Below are 25,309 nucleotides of genomic sequence, written 5' to 3'. Positions count from 1 at the left end.
AAAGTTGATCCAATTTTTTTTGTGCATCCATAGACTTGAATAGGCAAATCTCATCTGGAATACGGAAGAGAACAGCTCATGCTGTGATTTTTTTACATGTTGAAATTTGAAAAAAAAAAAAAAAACCTGACAATTTGAACAGTTCTATCAAACAACATTGGCCTAAGGGCTGTGTTTCATGGACAGCATATGGGTCGAAATACAGTCATGTGAATGTGGCCTTACAGAACATATGATCAGTCTCCAAATGTGGAGAGGCAAACTTGTTGAACATGTGTGTCTCTGCATTAACTGCAGAATAATTATTTATATTAATGATACAATGAAAGCATTAAGCATAGTACATGTTTAGCAAGGAATATATATATATATATATATATATATATATATATATATATATATATATATATATATATATATATATATATATTTAATTTTAAAGGGGTGGCCCAGCTTTTTTAAAATAGGCAGTTGCATATGTACTAAAATAACAAATAGAAGGCCATCACTGACCACAGCAGTGTAAACTACGCACCTTCAGAGCTGAACCAGAGGAGGAATTAATCACATTTACACCTTCTCAAATATTTGTTTTTAAAACCAAACAGCTCTTTAACATTATTTTATTGTATATGTGCATCAATATCTGTACACAGCAAGGAAAATAAACTTATTTTTTTGCTTAAAATATCTCAGTATTGCTGTTCTTTGTACATAGCCGATCTTTATGGGTTGTGCACTGATTTTCTGGCTAGCCCCCTGGCCATGTCTAGCTGCCGGAGCCAAGGTTTTTCTTTAAACTCACTGTAAAGAAAATATAATGTTAATATTCTATCATGATTATCTCATCGTAGAAGAAATTTATGCAAACAGCTAAACATAGAGCCAGCACATTCTTCAATTTTATGCAGGATTCATTAAAGATTTGATTAGACCTGTTATAAGGTCTAGGGGAGAAAACTCTTTAAGGCTCCACTCCAGGGTTTAATTTATCTGCAGTGCTGGAGTGGTGCTACTAATCTAAATTCCCTGCCCCAGTCTTATACTTACCGGCTGCCATCTTTGTTTTCTCTTGGCTTCGCTCCGGTCCGTCTTCTGTAAGTTGTGACTTGCCAGTATGATCCAGTGTTTGTTGGGCAATCCAAAAGTTACAACTCATTGCAAGTATCACGACACAGCTGTCAATTGACCCGGGACCAGGGGCTCCTTCCCTGCCCCTAACACTAGGGGGTGCTCTAGCTCGCCCTACTCCCCGGGATACTTCGGATGGTGAAGATGCCGGGGCCTCCACCATTGCCTTATCTCCTGAGTTAGCCCTCTGTCTGTTCTCTTCCCCCACTCAGGGAAGAAGGGCACTACTATGCACTATAGTACTCAACCCGAATAACAAGGCAACACACACAAGGGTTAACAGAAAACTCCAGGCATAAAAAAAATATTCACTCACATATAACAGAGGAATGCACTGGGGTGTGAAAGTAGGGGAATAAAACAAAATAGAGAAGGATAAGGAATTACCAAACATACAAACCAAACAACAGTCACAGATAACTCCTCCAACTCTCCTTCTCATATGAACACCTCTCCCTCCATTAGCAGTGCAGCAAATGCTAGCTCTGACAATGATTTGTAACATTGCCCAGATTATAAAGGGGAAAGGAGTGGCTAACCAAGCTCAGCTGTGAGCACAGGGATTTCCAACATGGCCGATTAACCCCAGTTCTGCCAGAAGAAATAAACACATTTAAAATGAAGGAGAAGTGCTTCTTCTCAGTGCCAGAGAAGGAGTAATCAAACACTGTTGTCTTCTGTCTCCACACTGTCGCGGTAACCCCTTGACAGCAAGTTTATGAGAGCCAAAACAAGGCCAGACCGAGGCTCTCATAGACTTACACAGAGAGTTTGTGACCGTTGCCTCTGACTTCCGGTCAGTCAGAAGTTGCTGTCACAAGATTACAGATGAAGACAGAGGCTGATAAGTATAATACTAGGTTGAGGGAAATTAGATTAGTTGCACCACTTCAGCGCTGAAATAAAAAAAATGCTGGAGTGATAATTTAAAAACATCCTCTGATGGCATCAGAGGTAATGACATCAGTGAAGGATTCATGAATTCATGACATTTCTCCTGCCAGCTGGAGTTTTTTGTCTACCAACAACATAAATACTAATGATGAGCTAATGTGTCCGGATAAGGTGTAATCTGAGCATGCTCTGGTGATAACCGAGTGTCTTCGGCATGCTCAAATAATAAGTTCTAGTCCCCACGCCTGCATGTCTTGTGCCTATTCGACAGCCGCGAAACATACAAGGATTACCTAACAAACAGGCAATCCCTAGAACACTGAAATCACCATATAGGATGCTATTGTGACATTTTGGAATGCTCAGGGGACTTTGTGGGTTCATTTTAAAATCATAAAATAAGCATTATTCACATACTAAATCCCCTGCCGCTCCAGCTCTCTGTTGCACGCCGCTTCACCAGTGATGTAGAGCAGATGATTGCTGCAGCGGATCACTTAATCAATGATCACATGCCGTCTACTTGACATCACCGGCTGAACCCGGTGACTACAGACAGGACATCACCCTCCCATATCATAAAGTGTTTGATGAGATGAGAGTAACGACCGACACAACATCAACTGTTCACATGCACTGGTAGATTTCCTATATTATTGATCATCTGTTGAGGACAATTTATTAGCTTTTCTGAAATGACACTTACCTCGCAAGGCTTAAGAAATACACTGCACTCTGTCTTGGCGTCCGACCCCTGCATTTTGAGAATGATTCTAGAGATGAATTCAGCAAAAAAGCTGCATGGGGGGTCCTTAAATTACGTGGACGGCTGTTGCTGATGTCTGCAATTGGTGGTAGCGGGATATGAGGAGTCCAGTTAGTCGTAATGATGTCTTCGATATTTGCTGCTTCCCATACAGGTTGACATGCCCTCTGGATAGGATTTTCTCTCGTTTGGTTGAGTGGGGGAAATGTGGAAAATTGTGTTGTCACCTCGCTCAATGTCTTAGGACGCAATTTTAAAATTGCATTAACAATGGCTTGACTGCTGCGTGCCCTAGAATTCTGCACAACCTTTCTCCATTTGTCCTGATAATACCCATGTAAATCTCTACTGGTCATACTTGGTTCTGTAAATCCATCAACCACAACTGGGTCTCCAACACGTGTTTTAAATTCTGGAGCCCATTTTTTTCCTTTGTGAACTCTTTTCTGAGTTGTATATAGCCATTTTTTAACTTTGATGTAAATGTTCATGGGAAGAGAGACTTTAGGGAAAGAGACAACTGACCATATTTTCATAACTAAGTATAAAACGCAGTCTTTATGTCCATGGCGGATGCATATCCTGAGTGCTGTTTGGCCCAGTGCATTTTGACACTCCAAGCACAAAACATTTAGTGCAATAAATGATTTGATCAGAAGAAGCTGACCGGTTTCAGCAGCAGCATGGACGGGACATTTCCCAATATCAAGGTGGTTAGTTTCACGGCACCACTCTCTATAAGGATGAACACCCACTGCCTCATCTGCTCTGACACCCTTGGTCTGCAGCCATTCCGCAAGTTCCAGATGTCCAAAGTGGGCAGCTATGTACAGAGCTACGCGCTGCTGGAACCTGATTGTGAGAAACACATAGGTAATTGTAGAATAGACTGTAACATGTATACAATAATATTTCCAGATTTTATCACCATTGGTTATAGTCAGCAATTGTAAGGTCTGGCACCTTATTATTGTAATTATCATTATTATTTGATTATTAGAGAGAGTACAAAGGAGGGCAACAAAATTAATAAAGGGGATGGGAGAACTACAATACCCAGATAGATTAGCGAAATTAGGATTATTTAGTCTAGAAAAAAGACGACTGAGGGGCGATCTAATAACCATGTATAAGTATATAAGGGGACAATACAAATATCTCGCTGAGGATCTGTTTATACCAAGGAAGGTGACGGGCACAAGGGGGCATTCTTTGCGTCTGGAGGAGAGAAGGTTTTTCCACCAACATAGAAGAGGATTCTTTACTGTTAGGGCAGTGAGAATCTGGAATTGCTTGCCTGAGGAGGTGGTGATGGCGAACTCAGTCGAGGGGTTCAAGAGAGGCCTGGATGTCTTCCTGGAGCAGAACAATATTGTATCATACAATTATTAGGTTCTGTAGAAGGACGTAGATCTGGGTATTTATTATGATGGAATATAGGCTGAACTGGATGGACAAATGTCTTTTTTCGGCCTTACTAACTATGTTACTATGTTGCTATGTTACTATTATTTATTATTGTAATTGCCTTTTCTTTCCACTAATGATAAAAGACTGACTGTCACTTCCAAACAAAAAACTGGTGTGTACAGGTGCAAACTAAGAGTCGCCATCTCTATGCATAACTAACAAGTAAAGTTGCACTCTGTGGTGCTATAATATGTGTGGTACAGTAAAAGGTGTGCTGGACGTAAGATATATTTCTCCCAGCAGGTTAAGTTTTGGCCTGTTATTTTCCTAAGGTTGAGGACCTGCAGTGATGTCACGATCACGTGATCAGCCCATTTGATGGATACCTTACCTGTGGGTGTGGCTACAGACTATGTAATGGAGTTTCTTTTGTTTGGCACATGTTATTCTGGGTTTGGAGCTGGGCTGGAATGAGCGTGAACTATTTTCCTCTGCCACATATGCCACAAAGGACGGTGACATGACTGTTGGCAACCCTGGGAATGGCACCTGGCAGAAGCCGCTGACTTGGCAGCCGCTTAGTTAAGCCCTTCCCGTGTAAGGGTGAGTCTGAGACCAGTGGTTCTCCAAGCTGGAGTATGTTTGGTTTTTCTCTTACTTTTTGTCACGGACTGTTTAAAGTGCCATTAAACCACTGAAGTTTGGACTTTAGGCCTGTGTTGCCTCATTACTGCGGCCCTACCTCTGCTCACCCGAGCCAATCCCTACATATGTAAACATGAAATGTATGAACAATGAATAGCATTACTGCTCTAGATAGTTGGAAGAAATGGAGACACAGCATATAATTTTGCCAATTCATGCATGCCCAGCAGCAAATGACAAGGCGTTCTCCTGTTAATGGGGACCTATCCTAAATCCCTTTCTTTCAACTAGTTCTCCATTTGCTTTTACTTTGTGTAACAGTGTGCCCCCATGGGAATCTGTTGTTAACTAAACTTTTATTTCTTTTTTTGGTTACCCTTAAGTCCCCCATACACAACCCTCCCGAGTCCCCCAATACACACCCCTCCCGAGTCCCCCAATACACACCCCTCCCGAGTCCCCCAATACACACCTCTCCCGAGTCCCCCAATACACACCTCTCCCGAGTCCCCCAATACACACCCCTCCCGAGTCCCCCAATACACACCCCTCCCGAGTCCCCCAATACACACCCCTCCCGAGTCCCCCAATACACACCCCTCCCGAGTCCCCCAATACACACCCCTCCCGAGTCCCCCAATACACACCCCTCCCGAGTCCCCCAATACACACCCCTCCCGAGTCCCCCATACACACCCCTCCCAAGTACCCATACACACCCCTCCCGAGTCCCCCATACACACCTCTCCCGAGTCCCCCATACACACCGCTCCCAAGTCCAGTTGGTATTCCACCATACATGTTTGACTATTGGCCAATATCATCAGGATTGGCTGACATTAGTCTAATGTGTATGGGGGGCTTTTTTATAATCTTCTATGAATTTTATTGTATAGTTTTTGTATGTAGTCTTCCTCTTATAAGTTCAAAGGGTATCTGTCACCTAGACCAAGTTACTCTCCTCTTTTTCAAAACAGCAAACCATTGTGCATTTAGCTAATAGGAGCAATTAAAAATATATTTATTATTTTGAACAGCTATCCTTAAATAGCCTTATTTGCATATCAATTGGAGACTTACTATTTAGAAAAGAGACCCATGTTACAAAAAAATAATAATGTGAAGCTGACGCCAGATATAATGATGACCTATTAACCCCTTCACGAAATGCGCCTTACTATTACTGCAGAGGTCGGTACTCCAGCTTTGATGCGGGCTACGGCGCTGAGCCCACATAAAAGTCGCAACATGTCAGCTGTTTTGAACAGCTGATATGTTCGCGCAATAGCGGCAGGTGGAATCGCGATCCACCTGCCGCTATTAACTAATTAAATGCCTCTGTCAAACTCGGACAGCGGCATTTAACTACCGCTTCGGGCCGGAAATGCCCTCATTGCCGACCCCGTCACATGATCGGGGGTCAGCGATGCGTCGGCATAACAACCAGAGGTCTCCTTGAGACCTCTATGGTTGTTGATGCCAGATTGCTATGAGCGCCACCCTGTGGTCGGCGCTCATAGCACTGCACAAATTCAGCTACATAGGAGCGATCTGAGCATCACTTCTATGTAGCTGAACCGATCGAGTGGTGCCAGCTTCTAGCCTCACATGGAGGCTATTGAAGCATGGCAAAAGTAAAAGAAAAAATGTTTTGAAAAATATGAGAAAAATGAAAAAATATAAAAGTTTAAATCACCCCCCTTTTACCCCATTGGTATCACCGCCTTCAGAATCACCCGATCTATCAATGAAAAAAAGGATTAACCTAATCGCTAAACAGCGTAACGAGAAAAAAAGTCAAAACGCCATAATTACTTTATTTTGGTCGCCGCGACATTGCATTAAAATGCAATAATGGGCGATCAAAAGAACGAATCTGCACAAAAGTGGTATCATTAAAAACGTCAGCTCGGCACGCAAAAAATAAGCCCACACCCAACCCGAGATCCCAAAAATTGGAAACGCTATGGGTATCGGAAAATTATGCAATTTTTTTTAGCAAAGTTTGGAATTTTTTTTTCACCACTTAGATAAAAAATCACCTAGATATGTTTGGTGTCTATGAACTCATAATGACCTGGAGAATCAGAATGACAGGTCAGTTTTAGCATTTAGTGAAGCTAGCAAAAAAGCCAAACAAAAAACAAGTGTGGGATTGCACTTTTTTTGCAAATTCACCGCACTTGGAATTTTTTCCCCATTTTCTAGTACACAACATTGTAAAACCAATGGTGGCGTTAAACTACAACTCGTCCCACAAAAAACAAGCCCTCACATGGCCATATTGATGGGAAAATAAAAAAGTTATGGCTCTGTGAATGAGGGGAGCGAAAAACGAAAACACAAAAACAAAACAGGGCTGCGTCTTGAAGGGGTTAAAGGGTGATCAGAAAAACCTTGATCTGACTGATTTTCTGATCATTAAAGATTCCCTCCCAGCTAAATTTTAATCTCCTTAATCCGTTCTATATGTGTCTATAATGTAGTGGAGCCGCCTTTAAATTTTCAGTGATCGCCATCTTCTCCAATTTCCAGCGCAGCTCCAGTGTTCTTCTGGATCACATGATTGATCACTCATCAGCTTTGCTGGCTCACACAGAGGATACCGTAGGGCGATTCTGCTTCCACCGATGTAAGCCTATAGAGTCTCAGAATAAGTTTCCATAAATGTACAGAAAGCGATTACTGGTCACCTTTCTGGCAAGTCTGATTTGAGGTCACATGGTCCAAAAGAAGAAAAGAGCAGTTAAGGATAAATAGGGAAGATGGCAATTGGTAGTATTTTACTGTACCTACACTACGTTACAGACACATTTACATGGGACCAGGAGTTACAAATTTTGCTGGGAGGGTTTCTTCAAATATTACCATTCTGTTTATTGGGACCAAAAATAGAACAAAAATAAAGTGAAAGAAACATTGTCCCTTAAGCTTGCCATACAAGTGAGCACTCACTGGGCAATCAATGATCTCTGCCAATTCCCCCATACACAAGAAAGTTCGGTTTGGTAGAGTATTGATATGTTCTACAAAGGTGTGATCGGAAAACGCCACAAACACCTCTGGCACAAAAGGGTCAAAAATTAAGGCTCAGCAATAGATTATCACGAAGTGAAATTATAATAACCAGGACTGTAAGCAATTTCTGTACCTGAGAATAGTTTCATACTTTGATAAGTAATTCTCAACTTTTTGTTTGTGTCCAAATACACACGCACTGAGGAATTCTTTCCAGCCATCCCATACATCCATTCTCAGCGTGCCACCTACGGATCGGTGAAAATCCAAGATGAGTTCATACAAATAATATCTAGCTTACAAATGGTTGATAATAGTTTATATTTGTCATAACACATACCACGATTTCTGATGCACAGATAAGAAATATAAGTATAGTTCAATGACTAAGATTTCACTTACATCTTAAATTACATGAATGATATCTATTCTAAATTTTACAATAGCTCAGAAACTGAAGGATCCCCGCAGTGCACAGCACACAGAGTGCCTGTAGACTTATCATTTTAGATTTATGGGCACCGTGTCAAGTAATGTGCGGGCAGCACGGTTGCTCAGTGGTTAGCACTGCAGTCTTGCAGCGCTGGAGTCCTGAGTTCAAATACCACCAAGGACAACATCTGCGAGGAGTTTGTATGTTCTCACCATGTTTGCATTGGTTTTGTCTGGGTTCTCCGGTTTCCTCCCGCATTCCAAAGACATACTCATAGGGAATTTAGATTGTGAGCCCCATCGGGAACAGCGATGATAAAGTGTGCAAAACTGTAAAGTGCTGCGGAATATGTTGGTGCTATATAAAGAGATTATTATTATTATTATTATGTGCTGTGAAGGGACCAAGGAGACAGCTGGCAGCCTATGCCCCCTGTGGCCCAGCGCACCCATGATCTAACATCACTGAGTAACTAACATACTGTATATTTGGATTATATCTTTTGTCCTACCACTCATGGGCGGACATACCGCCGATACAACCGGTGTGGCTGCACCAGGGCCCAGAGGCTCCAGGGGGCCCCTGCAGGGTGGCTAATAATGAGGGCAATCTGGCCAGTTTATCCTTCCCCAAGGCTCCGGGGGGCCCCTGGCCAGATTGCCCTCATGTGCGGCAGGCAGGGAGCAATAGATCCATCTTGCTTCCTGCTCGCACTTCTTGTCTCAGATAGCAGCGGCTGAATGACAGGCGATGGTGTGGCTTCAGGATACCATGTTGCAGAGGTGAGGTGTATGTGAGTGTGTGCACGCAGAGAGGTGAATGGTGCTGTGTGTATGCAGAGAGATGAATGGTGCTGTGTGTGTAGGAGGAGGAGAGGACAATGATGGGTGTGATGGGGAAGAAGGCAATGATTGGATTGATGGAGAGGGCAATGATGGGGCAGAAGGCAATGATTGGTTTGACAGAGAGGGCAATGATGGGGGTGATGGGGCAGAACGCAATGATTGGATTGACAGAGAGGGCAATGATGGGGTGATGGGACAGAAGGCAATGATTGGGTTGACACAGTCCCTTAGTATAAAGTGTACTCGCTTATGTATAGCACAGTCCCTTAGTGCGTATATATATATATATATATATATATATATATTTAGCTGAAGAGCCCGGCGTTGCCTGGGCATAGTAAATATCTGTGGTTAGTTATAGCACCTCACTTCTCTTATTTTTCCATCACGCCTCTCATTTTCTCCCTTACACCTCATTTTCCTCCTCCTCTCATTCCAACCTCACATCTGTCATTTTCCGATCACTCCACTATTTTTCCTCACGCCCCTCATTTTGCACTCACTCCTTTTCATTTTCACCTCACACCTCTCATTTTCCCCTCAGTATATACATGTTTGTCATCTCCCTTATATATAGTATACACCTGTATGTCATCTCCTGTATATAGTATATACCTGTATGTCATCTCCCCTGTAAATACTATATACCTGCTGTATGTCATCTCCTCCTGTATATTGTATATACCTATGTGTCATCTCCTCCTGTATATAGTATATACCTGTATGTCATCTCTTCTGTATATACTATATACCTGTATGTCATCTCCTATATATAGTATATACCTGTATGTCATCTTCTGTATATAGTATATACATGTGTCATCTCCCCTGTATATAGTATATACCTGTGTGTCATCTCCTCCTGTATATAGTATATATCTGTGTTTCATCTCCACCTGTATATAGTATGTACCTGTATGTCATCTCCTCCTGTATATAGTATATACCTGTGTCATCTCCTCCTGTATATAGTATATACCTGTGTCATCTCCTCCTGTATATAGTATATACCTGTGTCATCTCCTCCTGTATATAGTATATACCTGTGTGTCATCTCCCCTGTATATAGTATGTACCTGTATATCATCTCCCCTGTATATAGTATATACCAGTGTCATCTCCTCCTGTGTATAGTATATACATGTGTGTCATCTCCCCTGTATATAGTATATGTGTGTCATCTCCTCCTGTGTCATCTCCTCCTGTATATTGTATATACCTATGTGTCATCTCCTCCTGTATATAGTATATACCTGTGTATCATCTCCTCCTGTATATAGTATATACCTGTATGTCATCTCTTCTGTATATACTATATACCTGTATGTCATCTCCTATATATAGTATATACCTGTATGTCATCTTCTGTATATAGTATATACCTGTATGTCATCTCCCCTGTATATAGTATATACCTGCTGTATGTCATCTCCTCCTCTATATACCTATGTGTCATCTCCTCTTTTATATAGTATATACCTGTATGTCATCTCCTCCTGTATATAGTATATACGTGTGTCATCTCCTCCTGTATATAGTATATACCTGTGTATCATCTCCTCCTGTATATAGTATATACCTGTGTGTCATCTGCTCCTTTATATAGTATATACCTGTGTCATCTCCCCTGTATATAGAGTATACCTGTGTGTCATCTCCTCCTGTATATAGTATATACCTGTGTGTCATCTGCTCCTGTATATAGTATATATCTGTGTCATCTCCTCCTGTATATAGTATATACATGTGTCATCTCCCCTGTATATAGTATATACCTGTGTGTCATCTCCTCCTGTATATAGTATGTACCTGTGTGTCATCTCCTCCTGTATATAGTATATATCTGTGTGTCATCTCCACCTGTATATAGTATGTACCTGTATGTCATCTCCTCCTGTATATAGTATATACCTGTGTCATCTCCTCCTGTATATAGTATATACCTGTGTCATCTCCTCCTGTATATAGTATATACCTGTGTCATCTCCTCCTGTATATAGTATATACCTGTGTGTCATCTCCCCTGTATATAGTATATACCTGTGTCATCTCCTCCTGTGTATAGTATATACATGTGTGTCATCTCCCCTGTATATAGTATATGTGTGTGTCATCTCCTCCTGTGTCATCTCCTCCTGTATATAGTATATACCTGTGTGTCATCTCCTCCTGTATATAGTATATATCTGTGTGTCATCTCCCTTGTATATATTATATACCTGTGTGTCATCTCCCCTGTCTATAGTATGTACCTGTATGTCATCTCCCCTGTATATAGTATATACCAGTGTGTCATCTCCTCCTGTATATAGTATATACCTGTGTGTCATCTGCTCCTGTATATAGTATATATCTGTGTGTCATCTCCTCCTGTATATAGTATATACATGTGTCATCTCCCCTGTATATAGTATATACCTGTGTGTCATCTCCTCCTGTATATAGTATGTACCTGTGTGTCATCTCCTCCTGTATATAGTATATACCTGTGTGTCATCTCCCCCTGTATATAGTATATATGTGTGTGTCATCTCCTCCTGTATATATTATACACGTGTGTCATCTCCCCTGTATATAGTATATGTGTGTGTGTCATATCCTCCTGTATATATTATACACCTGTGTGTCATCTCCTCCTGTATATAGTATATACCTGTGTGTCATCTCTCCTGTATATAGTATATATCTGTGTGTCATCTCCCTTGTATATAGTATATATCTGTATGTCATCTCCTCCTGTATTAGACTGTGTTCACAAGTTATTTGGTCAGTATTTTTACCTCAGTATTTGTAAGCTAAATTGACAGCCTTATAAATCCCCAGCCAACAGGAAGCCCTCCCCCCTGGCAGTATATATTAGCTCACACATACACATAATAGACAGGTCATGTGACTGACAGCTGCCGTATTTCCTATATGGTACATTTGTTGCTCTTGTAGTTTGTCTGCTTATTAATCAGATTTTTATTTTTGAAGGATAATACCAGACTTGTGTGTGTTTTAGGGCGAGTTTCATGTGTCAAGTTGTGTGTGTTGAGTTGCATGTGGCTACATGCATGTAGCGACTTTTGTGAGATGAGTTTTGTGTGGCGATATGCGTGTAGCATCTTTTTGTGTGTTGAATTGCATGTGACAGGTTAGTGTAGCAAGTTGTGTGCATCAAGTTTTGCACATGGCGAGTTTTGCGCGTGGCGAGTTTTATGTGTGGTGCATTTTGAGTATGTGCAAGTTTTGTGTGAGGCAACATTTGCATGTGTTGCAACTTTTGTGCATGTGGCAATTTTTCCGCGAGTGCAAGTTTGCGTGTGGCAAGTTTTCCATGAGGTGAGTTTTGCACGTGTGGCGAGTTTTGCGTGAGCCTAGTTTTGCAAGTGGCGAGGTTTGCTCGTGGCGAGTTTTGAGCGGTGACTTTTGTGTTTTGACTTTTATGTGGTGAGGTTGGTGTATGTGTGGTGAAATGTGTGCTGAGGGTGGTATGTGTTCAAGCACATGGTAGTGTGTGGCGCATTTTGTGTGTGTTCATATCCCCGTGTGTGGTGAGTATCCCATGTTGGGGTCCCACCTTAGCAACTGTATGGTATATACTCTTTGGCGCCATCGCTCTCACTCTTTAAGTCCCCCTTGTTCACATCTGGCAGCTGTCAATTTGCCTCCAACACTTTTCCTTTCACTTTTTTCCCCATTATGTAGATAGGGGCAAAATTGTTTGGTGAATTGGAATGCACGTGGTTAAAATTTCGCCTCACAACATAGCCTATGACTCCCTTGGGGTCCAGACGTGTGACTGTGCAAAATTTTGTGGCTGTAGCTACGACGGTGCAGATGCCAATCCCGGACATACAGTACACACACACACACACACACACATTCAGCTTTATATATTATATATGTAGCTTTGTCGCCTTAAAAGGAGGGAGGCTGTTGTGAATTCTGTGGCCAAGCTCCCTCCTGTGATCGAGAGTGGTACTGCGGCTTCTGAGTTTCCTTCCTCAGGTGATGAGGTTAAGTCGTTAGGTGCTGCTCTATTTTACTCCACCTGGTGCTTTGATCCTGGCCTCCAGTCAATGTTCTAGTATTGGTCTTGCTTCCTCATTCCTGTGGCCTGTCTATCCTGCATAAGCTAAGTTTTGCTTGTGTTATTTTTTGTTTGCTATTTTTTCTGTCTAGCTTGCTATATTGGTTTTTCTTGCTTGCTGGAAGCTCTGAGACGCAGAGGGAGCACCTCCGTACCGTTAGTCGGTGCGGAGGGTCTTTTTGCCCCTCTGCGTAGTTGTTTGTAGGTTTTTGTGTTGACCGCAAAGCTATCTTTCCTATCCTCAGTCTATTCAGTAAGTCGGGCCTCACTTTGCTAAATCTATTTCATCTCTGTGTTTGTATTTTCATCTTACTCACAGTCATTATATGTGGGGGGCTGCCTTTTCCTTTGGGGAATTTCTCTAAGGCAAGGTAGGCTTATTTTTCTATCTTCAGGGCTAGTTAGTTTCTCAGGCTGTGCCGAGTTGCATAGGGAGCGTTAGGCGCAATCCACGGCTACCTCTAGTGTGGTGTGTTAGGATTAGGGATTGCGGTCAGCAGAATTCCCACGTCTCAGAGCTCGTCCTTTGTTTTTGGTAATTGTCAGGTCACTTTGTGTGCTCTGTACTTCTATGTCCATTGTGGTTCTGAATTACCTGTTCATAACAGTACTGGAGGCCCAAAGTACTAATGCTTCTCAATAGAGGGAAAAGAGAAGTTCTGAGACCATTTTTTTTTCTTTGCACTGTGTTCTGTCTTTCTTTTCCCCTTTACATCAGGGTGGTTCAGAACAGAGGTGTGGACATTGACATTCAAGGTCTGTTCTCTTTGATGGATAATCTCGCTATAAATGTACAGAATATTCAAGATTTAGTGGTTCAGAATCCTATGTTAGAACCTAAGATTCCTATTCCTGAGTTATTTTCTTGCGATAGAGCAAAGTTTTTGAATTTTAAAAATAATTGTAAACTATTTCTGGCTCTGAAACCCCGCTCCTCTGGTGGCCCAGTTCAACAAGTTAAGATCATTATTTCTTTATTACGTGGCGACCCTCAAGACTGGGCATTTTCCCTTGCGCCAGGAGATCCTGCATTATGTAATATTGATGCGTTTTTTCTGGCGCTCGGATTGCTGTACGACGAACCCAATTCAGTGGATCAGGCAGAGAAAAATTTGCTGGCTCTGTGTCAGGGTCAGGATGAGATAGAGATTTATTGTCAGAAGTTTAGAAAGTGGTCCGTGCTCACTCAATGGAATGAATGTGCACTGGCAGCTATTTTCAGAAAGGGTCTCTCTGAAGCCCTTATGGATGTCATGGTGGGATTTCCTATGCCTGCTGGTGTGAAGGAGTCTATGTCTTTGGCCATTTAGATCGGTCGACACTTGCGCGAGCGTAAATCTGTGCACCATTTGGCGGTATTATCTGAGCATGAACCTGAGCCTATGCAGTGCGATAGGACTTTGACCAGAGCTGAAAGGCAAGAACACAGACGTCAGAATGGGCTGTGTTTCTACTGTGGTGATTCCACTCATGCTATCTCCGATTGTCCTAAGCGCACTAAGCGGTTTGCTAGGTCTGCCACCATTGGTACGGTACAGTCAAAATTTCTTTTGTCCGTTACTTTGATCTGCTCTTTGTCTTCCTATTCTGTCATGGCATTTGTGGATTCAGGCGCTGCCCTGAATTTGATGGACTTGGAGTATGCTAGGCGCTGTGGGTTTGTCTTGGAGCCCTTGCAGTGTCCTATTCCATTGAGAGAAATTGATGCTACGCCTTTGGCCAAGAATAAGCCTCAGTATTGGACCCAGCTGACCATGTGCATGGCTCCTGCGCACCAGGAGGATATTCACTTTCTGGTGTTGCATAATCTGCATGATGTGGTCGTGTTGGGGTTGCCATGGCTACAAGTCCATAACCCAGTATTAGATTGGAAATCAATGTCTGTGTCCAGCTGGGGTTGTCAGGGGGTACATGGTGATGTTCCATTTCTGTCTATCTCATCATCCACCCCTTCTGAGGTCCCAGAGTTCTTGTCTGATTACCGGGATGTATTCGATGAGCCCAAGTCCAATGCCCTACCGCCGCATAGGGATTGTGATTGTGCTATCGATTTGATTTCTGGTAGTAAGTTTCCTAAGGGTCGACTGTTTAATTTATCTGTACCTGAGCACGCCGCTATGCGGAGTTACGTGAAGGAGTCTTTGGAGAAGGGTCATATTCGCCCGTCATCGTCGCCATTGGGAGCGGGGTTCTTTTTTGTGGCCAAGAAGGATGGTTCGCTGAGACCTTGTATTGATTACCGCCTTCTAAATAAAATTACGGTCAAATTTCAGTACCCCTTGCCGCTGCTGTCTGATTTGTTTGCTCGGATTAAGGGGGCTAGTTGGTTCACCAAGATAGATCTTCGTGGTGCGTATAATCTTGTGCGTATTAAACGGGGCGATGAATGGAAAACAGCATTTAATACGCCCGAAGGCAATTTTGAGTACCTGGTTATGCCATTCGGACTTTCTAATGCTCCATCAGTGTTTCAGTCTTTATGCATGACATCTTCCGAGAGTACCTGGATAAATTACTGATTGTATACTTTGATGATATTTTGGTCTTCTCGGATGATTGGGAGTCTCATGTGAAGCAGGTCAGAATGGTGTTCCAGGTCCTGCGTGCTAATTCTTTGTTTGTGAAGGGGTCAAAGTGTCTCTTTGGTGTTCAGAAGATTTCATTTTTGGGGTTCATTTTTTCTCCTTCTACTATCGAGATGGACCCTGTTAAAGTTCAGGCCATTTATGATTGGACTCAGCCAACATCTCTGAAGAGTCTGCAGAAGTTCCTGGGCTTTGCTAATTTTTATCGTCGCTTCATCGCTAATTTTTCTAGCATTGCTAAACCGTTGACTGATTTAACCAAGAAGGGTGCTGATGTGGTCAATTGGTCTTCTGCTGCTGTGGAAGCTTTTCAGGAGTTGAAGCGTCGTTTTTCTTCTGCCCCTGTGTTGTGCCAACCAGATGTTTCGCTTCCGTTCCAGGTCGAAGTTGATGCTTCCGAAATTGGAGCAGGGGCTGTTTTGTCACAGAGAAGTTCTGATTGCTCGGTGATGAAACCATGCGCCTTCTTTTCCAGGAAATTTTCGCCTGCTGAGCGAAATTATGATGTTGGCAATCGAGAGTTGCTAGCCATGAAGTGGGCATTCGAGGAGTGGCGTCATTGGCTTGAAGGAGCTAAGCATCGCGTGGTGGTCTTGACTGATCACAAGAACTTGACTTATCTCGAGTCTGCCAAACGGTTGAATCCTAGACAGGCTCGTTGGTCGCTGTTTTTCTCCCGTTTTGACTTTGTGGTTTCGTACCTTCCGGGCTCTAAAAATGTGAAGGCGGATGCCCTGTCTAGGAGTTTTGTGCCCGATTCTCCGGGTTTGCCTGAGCCGGCGGGTATTCTCAAAGAGGGGGTAATTTTGTCTGCCATCTCCCCTGATTTGCGGCGGGTGCTGCAAAAATTTCAGGCTAATAAACCTGACCGTTGCCCAGCGGAGAAACTGTTTGTCCCTGATAGGTGGACGAATAAAGTTATCTCTGAGGTTCATTGTTCGGTGTTGGCGGGTCATCCTGGAATCTTTGGTACCAGAGATTTGGTGGCTAGATCCTTTTGGTGGCCATCTCTGTCGCGGGATGTGCGTTCTTTTGTGCAGTCCTGTGGGATTTGTGCTCGGGCTAAGCCCTGCTGTTCTCGTGCCAGTGGGTTGCTTTTGCCCTTGCCGGTCCCGAAGAGGCCTTGGACACATATCTCTATGGATTTTATTTCGGATCTCCCCGTCTCTCAAAGAATGTCAGTCATTTGGGTGGTTTGTGATCGCTTCTCTAAGATGGTCCATTTGGTGCCCTTGTCTAAATTGCCTTCCTCCTCTGATTTGGTGCCGTTGTTTTTCCAGCATGTGGTTCGTTTACATGGCATTCCAGAGAACATCGTTTCTGACAGAGGTTCCCAGTTTGTTTCGAGGTTTTGGCGAGCCTTTTGTGCTAAGATGGGCATTGATTTGTCTTTTTCTTCGGCTTTCCATCCTCAGACAAATGGCCAGACTGAACGAACCAATCAGACCTTGGAAACATATCTGAGATCTTTTGTTTCTGCTGATCAGGATGATTGGGTGTCCTTTTTGCCTTTGGCTGAGTTCACCCTTAATAATCGGGCCAGCTCGGCTACTTTGGTTTCGCGGTTTTTCTGCAATTCTGGGTTCCACCCTCGTTTCTCTTCAGGGCAGGTTGAATCTTCGGACTGTCCTGGTGTGGATACTGTGGTGGATAGGTTGCAGCAGATTTGGATTCATGTAGTGGACAATCTGACTTTGTCCCAGGAGAAGGCTCAACGTTTTGCTAACCGCAGGCGCTGTGTGGGTCCCCGACTTCGTGTTGGGGATTTGGTTTGGTTGTCATCTCGTTATATTCCTATGAAGGTTTCCTCTCCTAAATTTAAGCCTCGTTTCATTGGTCCATATAGGATTTCTGAGGTTCTTAATCCTGTGTCTTTTCGTTTGACTCTTCCAGCTTCTTTTTCCATCCATAACGTGTTCCATAGGTCATTGTTGCGGAGATACGTGGCACCTGTGGTTCCATCTATTGATCCTCCTGCTCCGGTTTTGGTTGAAGGGGAATTGGAGTATATAGTGGAGAAGATTTTGGATTCTCGTGTTTCGAGAAGGAAACTCCAGTATCTGGTTAAGTGGAAGGGTTATGGTCAGGAGGATAATTCCTGGGTCTTTGCCTCTGATGTCCATGCTGCCGATCTGGTCCGTGCCTTTCATGTGGCTCATCCTGGTCGGCCTGGGGGCTCTGGTGAGGGTTCGGTGACCCCTCCTCAAGGGGGGGTACTGTTGTGAATTCTGTGGCCAAGCTCCCTCCTGTGGTCGAGAGTGGTACTGCGGCTTCTGAGTTTCCTTCCTCAGGTGATGAGGTTAAGTCGTTAGGTGCTGCTCTATTTAACTCCACCTGGTGCTTTGATCCTGGCCTCCAGTCAATGTTCTAGTATTGGTCTTGCTTCCTCCTGGATCGTTCCTGTGGCCTGTCTATCCTGCATAAGCTAAGTTTTGCTTGTGTTATTTTTTGTTTGCTATTTTTTCTGTCCAGCTTGCTATATTGGTTTTTCTTGCTTGCTGGAAGCTCTGAAACGCAGAGGGAGCACCTCCGTACCGTTAGTCGGTGCGGAGGGTCTTTTTGCCCCTCTGCGTGGTTGTTTGTAGGTTTTTGTGTTGACCGCAAAGCTATCTTTCCTATCCTCGGTCTGTTCAGTAAGTCGGGCCTCACTTTGCTAAATCTATTTCATCTCTGTGTTTGTATTTTCATCTTACTCACAGTCATTATATGTGGGGGGCCGCCTTTTCCTTTGGGGAATTTCTCTGAGGCAAGGTAGGCTTATTTTTCTATCTTCAGGGCTAGTTAGTTTCTCAGGCTGTGCCGAGTTGCATAGGGAGCGTTAGGCGCAATCCACGGCTACCTCTAGTGGGGTGTGTTAGGATTAGGGATTGCGGTCAGCAGAGTTCCCACGTCTCAGAGCTCGTCCTTTGTTTTTGGTAATTGTCAGGTCACTTTGTGTGCTCTGTACTTCTATGTCCATTGTGGTTCTGAATTACCTGTTCATAACAGGAGGCCCAGACACATTTCGTACACGGGTCCCCAAGCTGTGTGTCCGCCCCTGCTGCCACTACATTTGCATATCTGACCACTGTATATGTATAACCATTGTGTATATAGTGCATTACATAGTGTGCCCTTATAAATATATATTTTAACCTTTGGCTCCTCTTTTATCTTGATCCATGTATCCGTTTCTTGGTTTAACTTCCCATGCTACCAGGGTTGGTTTCTGGCCCGATATAATCCCACTAATAGACCAGGATGATATCTAACGTGGAACTGATGGCAGTCCTACTGGGCTGATAAGGTTCTATTTCACTAGTGGTATTGAAAGGGGCTTCTCAGCCTGTCAGGGCTTTAATTGAGTGTGGTGCCATGTCAGTGACTGCATGAGCCACATCCTCTCACTATCCGTGCCTCCCTGGACCCGTATGGACAGTGGGTGTGTGTGTAAAACTGCGCCAAGCTACCTTGCATGGCGAAAGTTAGGAGACAACATAAGGAGGCCATAACACGTGATCTCGCTGACGTAATAGTGACATCAGGAGGAGTTGCAAGGTGCGGTTTCGTCACATGTAGTGGCAATGAAGGGATTCTATGTGATGTCTCCAGTGCCATCCTTCACATGAGCAAAGAAACTACAATGCTATTCTTATGTTTTACTGAATTTTGTATAGGTCAAAGCAAAATGTGGAAATAAATTTATGTGCTGTTTTGCATAAGCACGGTTGGAACCACATGCTTGAGGTAGTAGGTTACATACCTAGATCCAGATTGTAGTTACTTAGTGTGTTACAGTCATACATTTCTTTTCCTTCTAATGTACGGAGGCAGAAAACACTGACAGGAAATCCACATTTCACAGACAACAGAGACTTGAGTTTTGAGACATTTTCAGCAACAAGATGACTGTTCCCCATTACAGGAACTTTCTCTTTAGTAACCATATTGTATACATATAGAGCTGGCTTTTCTTCCTCCTAAAATGGTAGCAAATATTATAGAAATATTGTTATTGCAGACATATACATTCATGGCCAAAAGTGTTGCCACCTTTGAAATTGCTCAAGAAAATGGAAGTATTTCTCCCAGAAAATTATTGCAATTACATGTTGTATTATACACATGTTTATTTCCATTCTGTGCATTGGAACAAGACAAAATAAAAAAAGTGGACCCATCTATAAAATTGAAACAGATGCGTTTCTCGCATAAAATGCCCTTAGTCGTAGTAGGGCATCTATTATCAGAAACGCGTCAGTTTAAATTTTATCGATGGATCCACTCTGTTTTTAAATATTTTCAATAAAGTACCATATTTTCCGGTGTATAAGACGACTGGGTGTATAAGACGACTGGGCGTATAAGACGACCCCCCTACTTTTCCAGTTAAAATATAAAATCTTCTTAAAAGTCGGGGGTCTTCCTATATGCCATGTGTCGTCTTATTGTTGTGAATTCCGCTCTTGGGCTCCTTCCAGTGGTTGTAAGTGGCACTTGTGAGTTCTGCTCTTGGGCTCCCTCTTGTGGTTTCAAGTGGTATGGCTGCTCCTTGGATTTAGCTGTCAGCAGCTGCTTCTACTGATTGTCTTTTCTGCTCGGCTATTTATGCCTGGCTCTTTCCTTCAGCCAGTGCCACTTGTAAATGGTTCCTGGTTGGATTCACATCTCTTTGGATTTCCCTGTTATCCTGACCAGTTCAGCAAAGCTAAGTTCTTGCTTGCTCTTTTCTGTCCACAGATTGTGGACTTATCCATTCTGTGCTATCTATGTTTGTCCAGCTTATCAGTATGAATTATCTCTGTGTTGCTGGAAGCTCTGGGAAGCAGATTTACCCTTCACACCTTTAGTCAGGTGTGGAGATTTTTGTAATCTCTGCGTGGATTTTTGTAGTGTTTTATACTGACCGCACAGTATTCCATCCTGTCCTATCTATGTAGCTTGACTGGCCTCCTGTGCTCATCCTGGTTTCATTCTGTGTATGTCTTTTCCCTCTCCACTCACAGTCATTATTTGTGGGGGGCTAATCTATCCTTTGGGGATTTTCTCTGAGGCAAGATAGTTTTCCTGCTTGTATCTTTAGGGGTAGTTAGCTCTTAGGCTGTGACGAGATGCCTAGGGAGAGTTAGGAGCATCCCACAGCTACTTCTAGTGTTGTGTTGAGCTTAGGGACTGCGGTCAGTACAGATACCACTTCCTTCAGAGCTCGTTCCATGTTGCTCCTAAACCACCAGATCATAACACTAATAGGGCCAGTGACTAATGTGCCTTTTGGGGGGGAGTGGTCCCGATGACGAAGAGGGGGCGTCTGACAGGAAAGTGTGAGTGGAGTATCCCCCTATTACTTCATTGTAGCTGCAGCGTGGGATCTCTGTGCTGGGGAGCGGCGGCGGCTGCTCCACTTTGTGCCGCGTGGGTGCTGTGGGGCGGTGGCTCCTCTTCGTGCAGCCTCAGAGCTCTGTGCTGTGGGGAGGCGTATCTTCGTACAGAGTCGGGGCTCCTTCAGCATTTCCCAATTCCTCAAAGCCCGGAGGCACCGGCAGCTCCATTGCTGCGATGTGGTGGCCTCCGGGAAAATGGCCGCTAGGGGCGGCACATGCTCAGATTCAGATCTCGTCCCGAGATCACGGGAGACAAGATCTGAATCTGAGCATGTGCCACCCCTAGCGGCCATTTTCCCAGAGGCCACCGCATTGCAGCAATGGAGCTGCCGGTGCCTCCGGGCTTTGAGGAATTTGGAAATGGCGGAGGAGCCCTGACTCTGCACGAAGATACGCCACCCCACAGCACAGAGCCCTGACGCTGCACGAAGAGGAGCCACCGCCCCACAGCACAGCACCCACGTGGCACAAAGAGGAGCAGCCGCTGCCGCTCCCCAGCACAGAGACTCCACGCTGCAGCTACAATGAGGTAATAGGGGGATACTCCACTCACACTTTCCTGAGAGACGCCCCCTCTTCATCATCGGGACCACTCCATCCCACCCACCATATACACATTGGTCTGCACCCGGCGTACAAGACGACACCCGGCGTATAAGACGACCCCCAACTTTTAAGAAGATTTTCAGGGGTTAAAAAGTCATCTTATACGCCGGAAAATACGGTAATTGGTTTTATTACTGGATGGTTGTGCCGAAGACTACCCTACTCTTGTCTTATTATAATGCACTTTCCTATACCATTAAATAAATGGTATATTATCAAATGCAGACTAGACTGAGGCTAAAAACATTCTCTTTTGGTCCTCGGCTGGTGAATGGATGGTGAAGTCATTATATATCAGAAACAGTGTCGTTCATAGATTGTAATCGCTCTTATGATCATAATTTCCTATTTCAGGTACAACCATATACATTGATAATCTCTTACATGCATCTATAAAGTGGCACGGCAGATACATCGATGATATACTCATTATTTGAGAAAAATATGTACAGTGAATATAAAGTCTACACGCCTCTGTTAAAATGCCAGGTTTTGCCATATAAAAAAATCATACTGAGAAGAATAATTTCAGAACTTTTTCCACGTTTAATTTCACCCACGATCTGTAAAAATTAATTTAAAAAAACTGAAATCTTTTTTGGTTGAAAAAGAAATATAAAGAAGTAAAATAATGTGATTAAATAAATATGCATACTCTAAATATAATACTTTGCTAAAGTACTTTTGAATTCATGATAGCTTTCAGCCCCGGGAGTCATCACTGGAGAGGAAAAGGTGAAAGAGGTGAATATCTGTTGGTTTTAATATTCTACAAGAGGGACTACTTCATTGAATTAGGGATTGTCCAGGTAATAGACAACGCCTTTAATTTTTCATTTTATGTGAACAGTTTTTCTAACATATACTACACTTTGTTTGGTGATAGGTGTAAGTAGTAAGTTATTAGTAATACTTACTATAGAAGTTTTGTCATTTACCAAAACAATGTCATGATTTATAACTGAGCTGGTAAAACCTGAGCTGCGAAGAGTCTTAATTCATTTGTGTCTCAACTGTTTGAAAAAATAAATCAGTAGGGCAATGTTTGCAAATATGTCTGTATATTTGACTTCTACATGACATGCTTAATGTATGAGACATAAATGCCTATGTGTGACAGCATGTAACCAGGCAGGTTCTTACTAAACAAATTCTCCCATATGTCTTATCATGGGTCTTCGTTTGTATATAATTTACCAGAAGTGACCCCCTGCATCTATAGAGTGTCATCCTGATCCAGTGATGCACAACCCATGGCTCCAATATTTTCATGGCTCCGATATTTTCATGGCTCCGATATTTTCCATGGACCATGTGAACTACGGATATCATTCATATCGAAACACAGACATCTGAATGAAGCCTTACTCTTCACTGGCTAAGTCTTGAGGTAGCTTCTGAAGTCATGATGCGGACCACTCACGAGACCATGTGGGGCAACACAAAATCTGATGTTATGACTTCAGAGCATGAGCCAATTAATACGCCAACAGGTAGAGTGAAGAAGAGCAGCATGTTTTGGAGCTGGAGCCAGAAGAGGACCATCGAGGAGCTATCACAGCAGGGATTGCTCAGGTACCTGCAGGATAACAGTGTATTTCACGTGACAGGTTCCTTTTAATGTTAGATATTACTTATGGAGGACAATATCAGTGATTCATGTTTAAGGGAAAATCAAATGAAAATTAGATGTTCTCAAAAGGCTGAAGTTCTCTCTTGGTCACTTCTAAAATATATGTGGTACTAGCTACTTCTCCTTTTACAGTTACAGGTAAAATGGCATCCTTTAAATTGTACTTACCATTTCACACAAAAACAGAGTAAAAGCCTGGTCTCGCTGCTCTCGTCCCCAACAAGAAGACAAAACTTATTGCAGATGTCTGTCTGATCTGTCCATGAACTGTCCAATTCTCATGTTCTGTAATCTGCCATCCACTCTTCTTTTAGTCAGTGCTTAATGATCATCAGCATTCTGCTAACACTGTAGGAGCAGGAACTTCCTTTCCCTCACATCTCACCATGCATTGGTCTTGCTATTGTCCAATTGCCCAACTGCCCTGAACGGAAAACCTGCCTCTCTGTTAGGCCTATATGCAATTTAATAAGTGGCACATTTGTGTAATAGAAGTTGCAAAATGTAGCATTTTTTAAGTCATTGGATTAGCAATCAGATGAGCTGATGACTAATTTAACATACTGTATATATATTATAGAAATGGTACTGACCATTTAAAGGAAATCCATCTGCAGGTTTTACTATGTAATAAGACAGCACCATGATGTAGGGACAGAGACCCTGATCCCAGTGATGCATCACTTAGTTTACTGGGTGCAGCAGTTGTGATAGAATCACAGTTTTCTCTGGTGCAGATCTAGCAGGGCTTAGAACGCTACATAGTAACATAGTAACATAGTTAGTAAGGCCGAAAAAAGACATTTGTCCATCCAGTTCAGCCTATATTCCATCATAATAAATAAATACCCAGATCTACGTCCTTCTACAGAACCTAATAATTGTATATAGTAACATAGTTACTATAGTTGTGTTGTGTATAAAGTTGTGTATAAATCCCCCTACACCACAGGTTTCTATGTACATTCTATCTACTATATATTTTCTAAGGGGTACTTCCGTCTGTCCTTCTGTCTCGGATATTCATTGGTCGTGGCCTCTGTCTATCATGGAAATCCAAGTCGCTGAATGATCGCCACAAAACAGCCACAACCAATCAGCGACAGGCACAGTCCGGAAGAAAATGGCCGCTCCATACTCCCCGCAGTCAGTGGCCGGCGCCCGCTCCATACTCCCCGCAGTCAGTGTCCCCGGCGCTCCGCTCCCCGCAGTGTCCCCGGCGCTCCGCTCCCTGCAGTCAGTGTACCCGGCGCTCCGCTCCCCGCAGTCAGTGTCCCCGTCGCTCCGCTCCCCGCAGTCAGTGTCCCCGGCGCTCCGCTCCCCGCAGTCAGTGTCCCCGGCGCTCCACTCCCCGCAGTCAGTGTCCCCGGCGCTCCGCTGCTTACTCCCCGCAGTCAGTGTCCCCGGCGCCCGCTCCATACTTCCCTCTGGTCACTGCTAACACAGGGTTAATGCCAGCGGTAACGGACCGCGTTATGCCGCGGGTAACGCATTCCGTTACCGCCGCTATTAACCCTGTGTGTCCCCAACCTTTTACTATTGATGCTGCCTATGTGGCATCAATAGTAAAAAAAAGTAATGTTAAAAATAGTAAAAAAAAACAAACCTGCTATACTCGCCCTCCGTTGTCCGCTGAGGCGCTCGCGCCTGCCGCCATCTTCCTTTCCCAGCAATGCTTTGCGAAATTACCCAGAAGACCTAGCGGTCTCGCGAGACCGCTAAGTCATATGGGTAATTTCGCAAAGCATCCTGGGAACGCAAGATGGCGGCAGCCGCGCGCCCATCTGCACAGCGCCGTTGGATCCCAAGAGGCGGAGAGACGGGACGCTGAGGAGCAGCGACTAGAATGGTGAGTATGTTAAACTAGAAGGGGCCCTTGGATCGTTAGTGGAGTATGTTTATTTTTCA

At 43.5% G+C, this 25,309-nt stretch overlaps 1 protein-coding gene across 1 annotated transcript in view; it reads right to left on the bottom strand.

Moving 5' to 3' along the window:
* Window positions 1-596: 596 nt before the first annotated feature.
* ANKUB1 (ankyrin repeat and ubiquitin domain containing 1) overlaps window positions 597-25,309 on the bottom strand; it is a 51,431-nt gene continuing 26,718 nt past the window's right edge. Inside the window, exons 3-6 of the mRNA XM_069768079.1 lie at window positions 19,545-19,761; window positions 7,998-8,112; window positions 2,732-3,643; window positions 597-804 (exon numbers count right to left, since the gene is read on the bottom strand). Of these exons, the coding sequence (XP_069624180.1) occupies window positions 726-804; window positions 2,732-3,643; window positions 7,998-8,112; window positions 19,545-19,761 (1,323 nt within the window). The 3' untranslated portion in view covers window positions 597-725. The remainder of the gene's footprint in view (window positions 805-2,731; window positions 3,644-7,997; window positions 8,113-19,544; window positions 19,762-25,309) is intronic.

This window comes from Ranitomeya imitator, chromosome 5 (genome assembly GCF_032444005.1).
Source record: "Ranitomeya imitator isolate aRanImi1 chromosome 5, aRanImi1.pri, whole genome shotgun sequence".
In the NCBI taxonomy this organism is placed as follows: Eukaryota; Metazoa; Chordata; class Amphibia; order Anura; family Dendrobatidae; genus Ranitomeya; species Ranitomeya imitator.
This window is presented reverse-complemented; position numbering and strand designations above follow the sequence as displayed.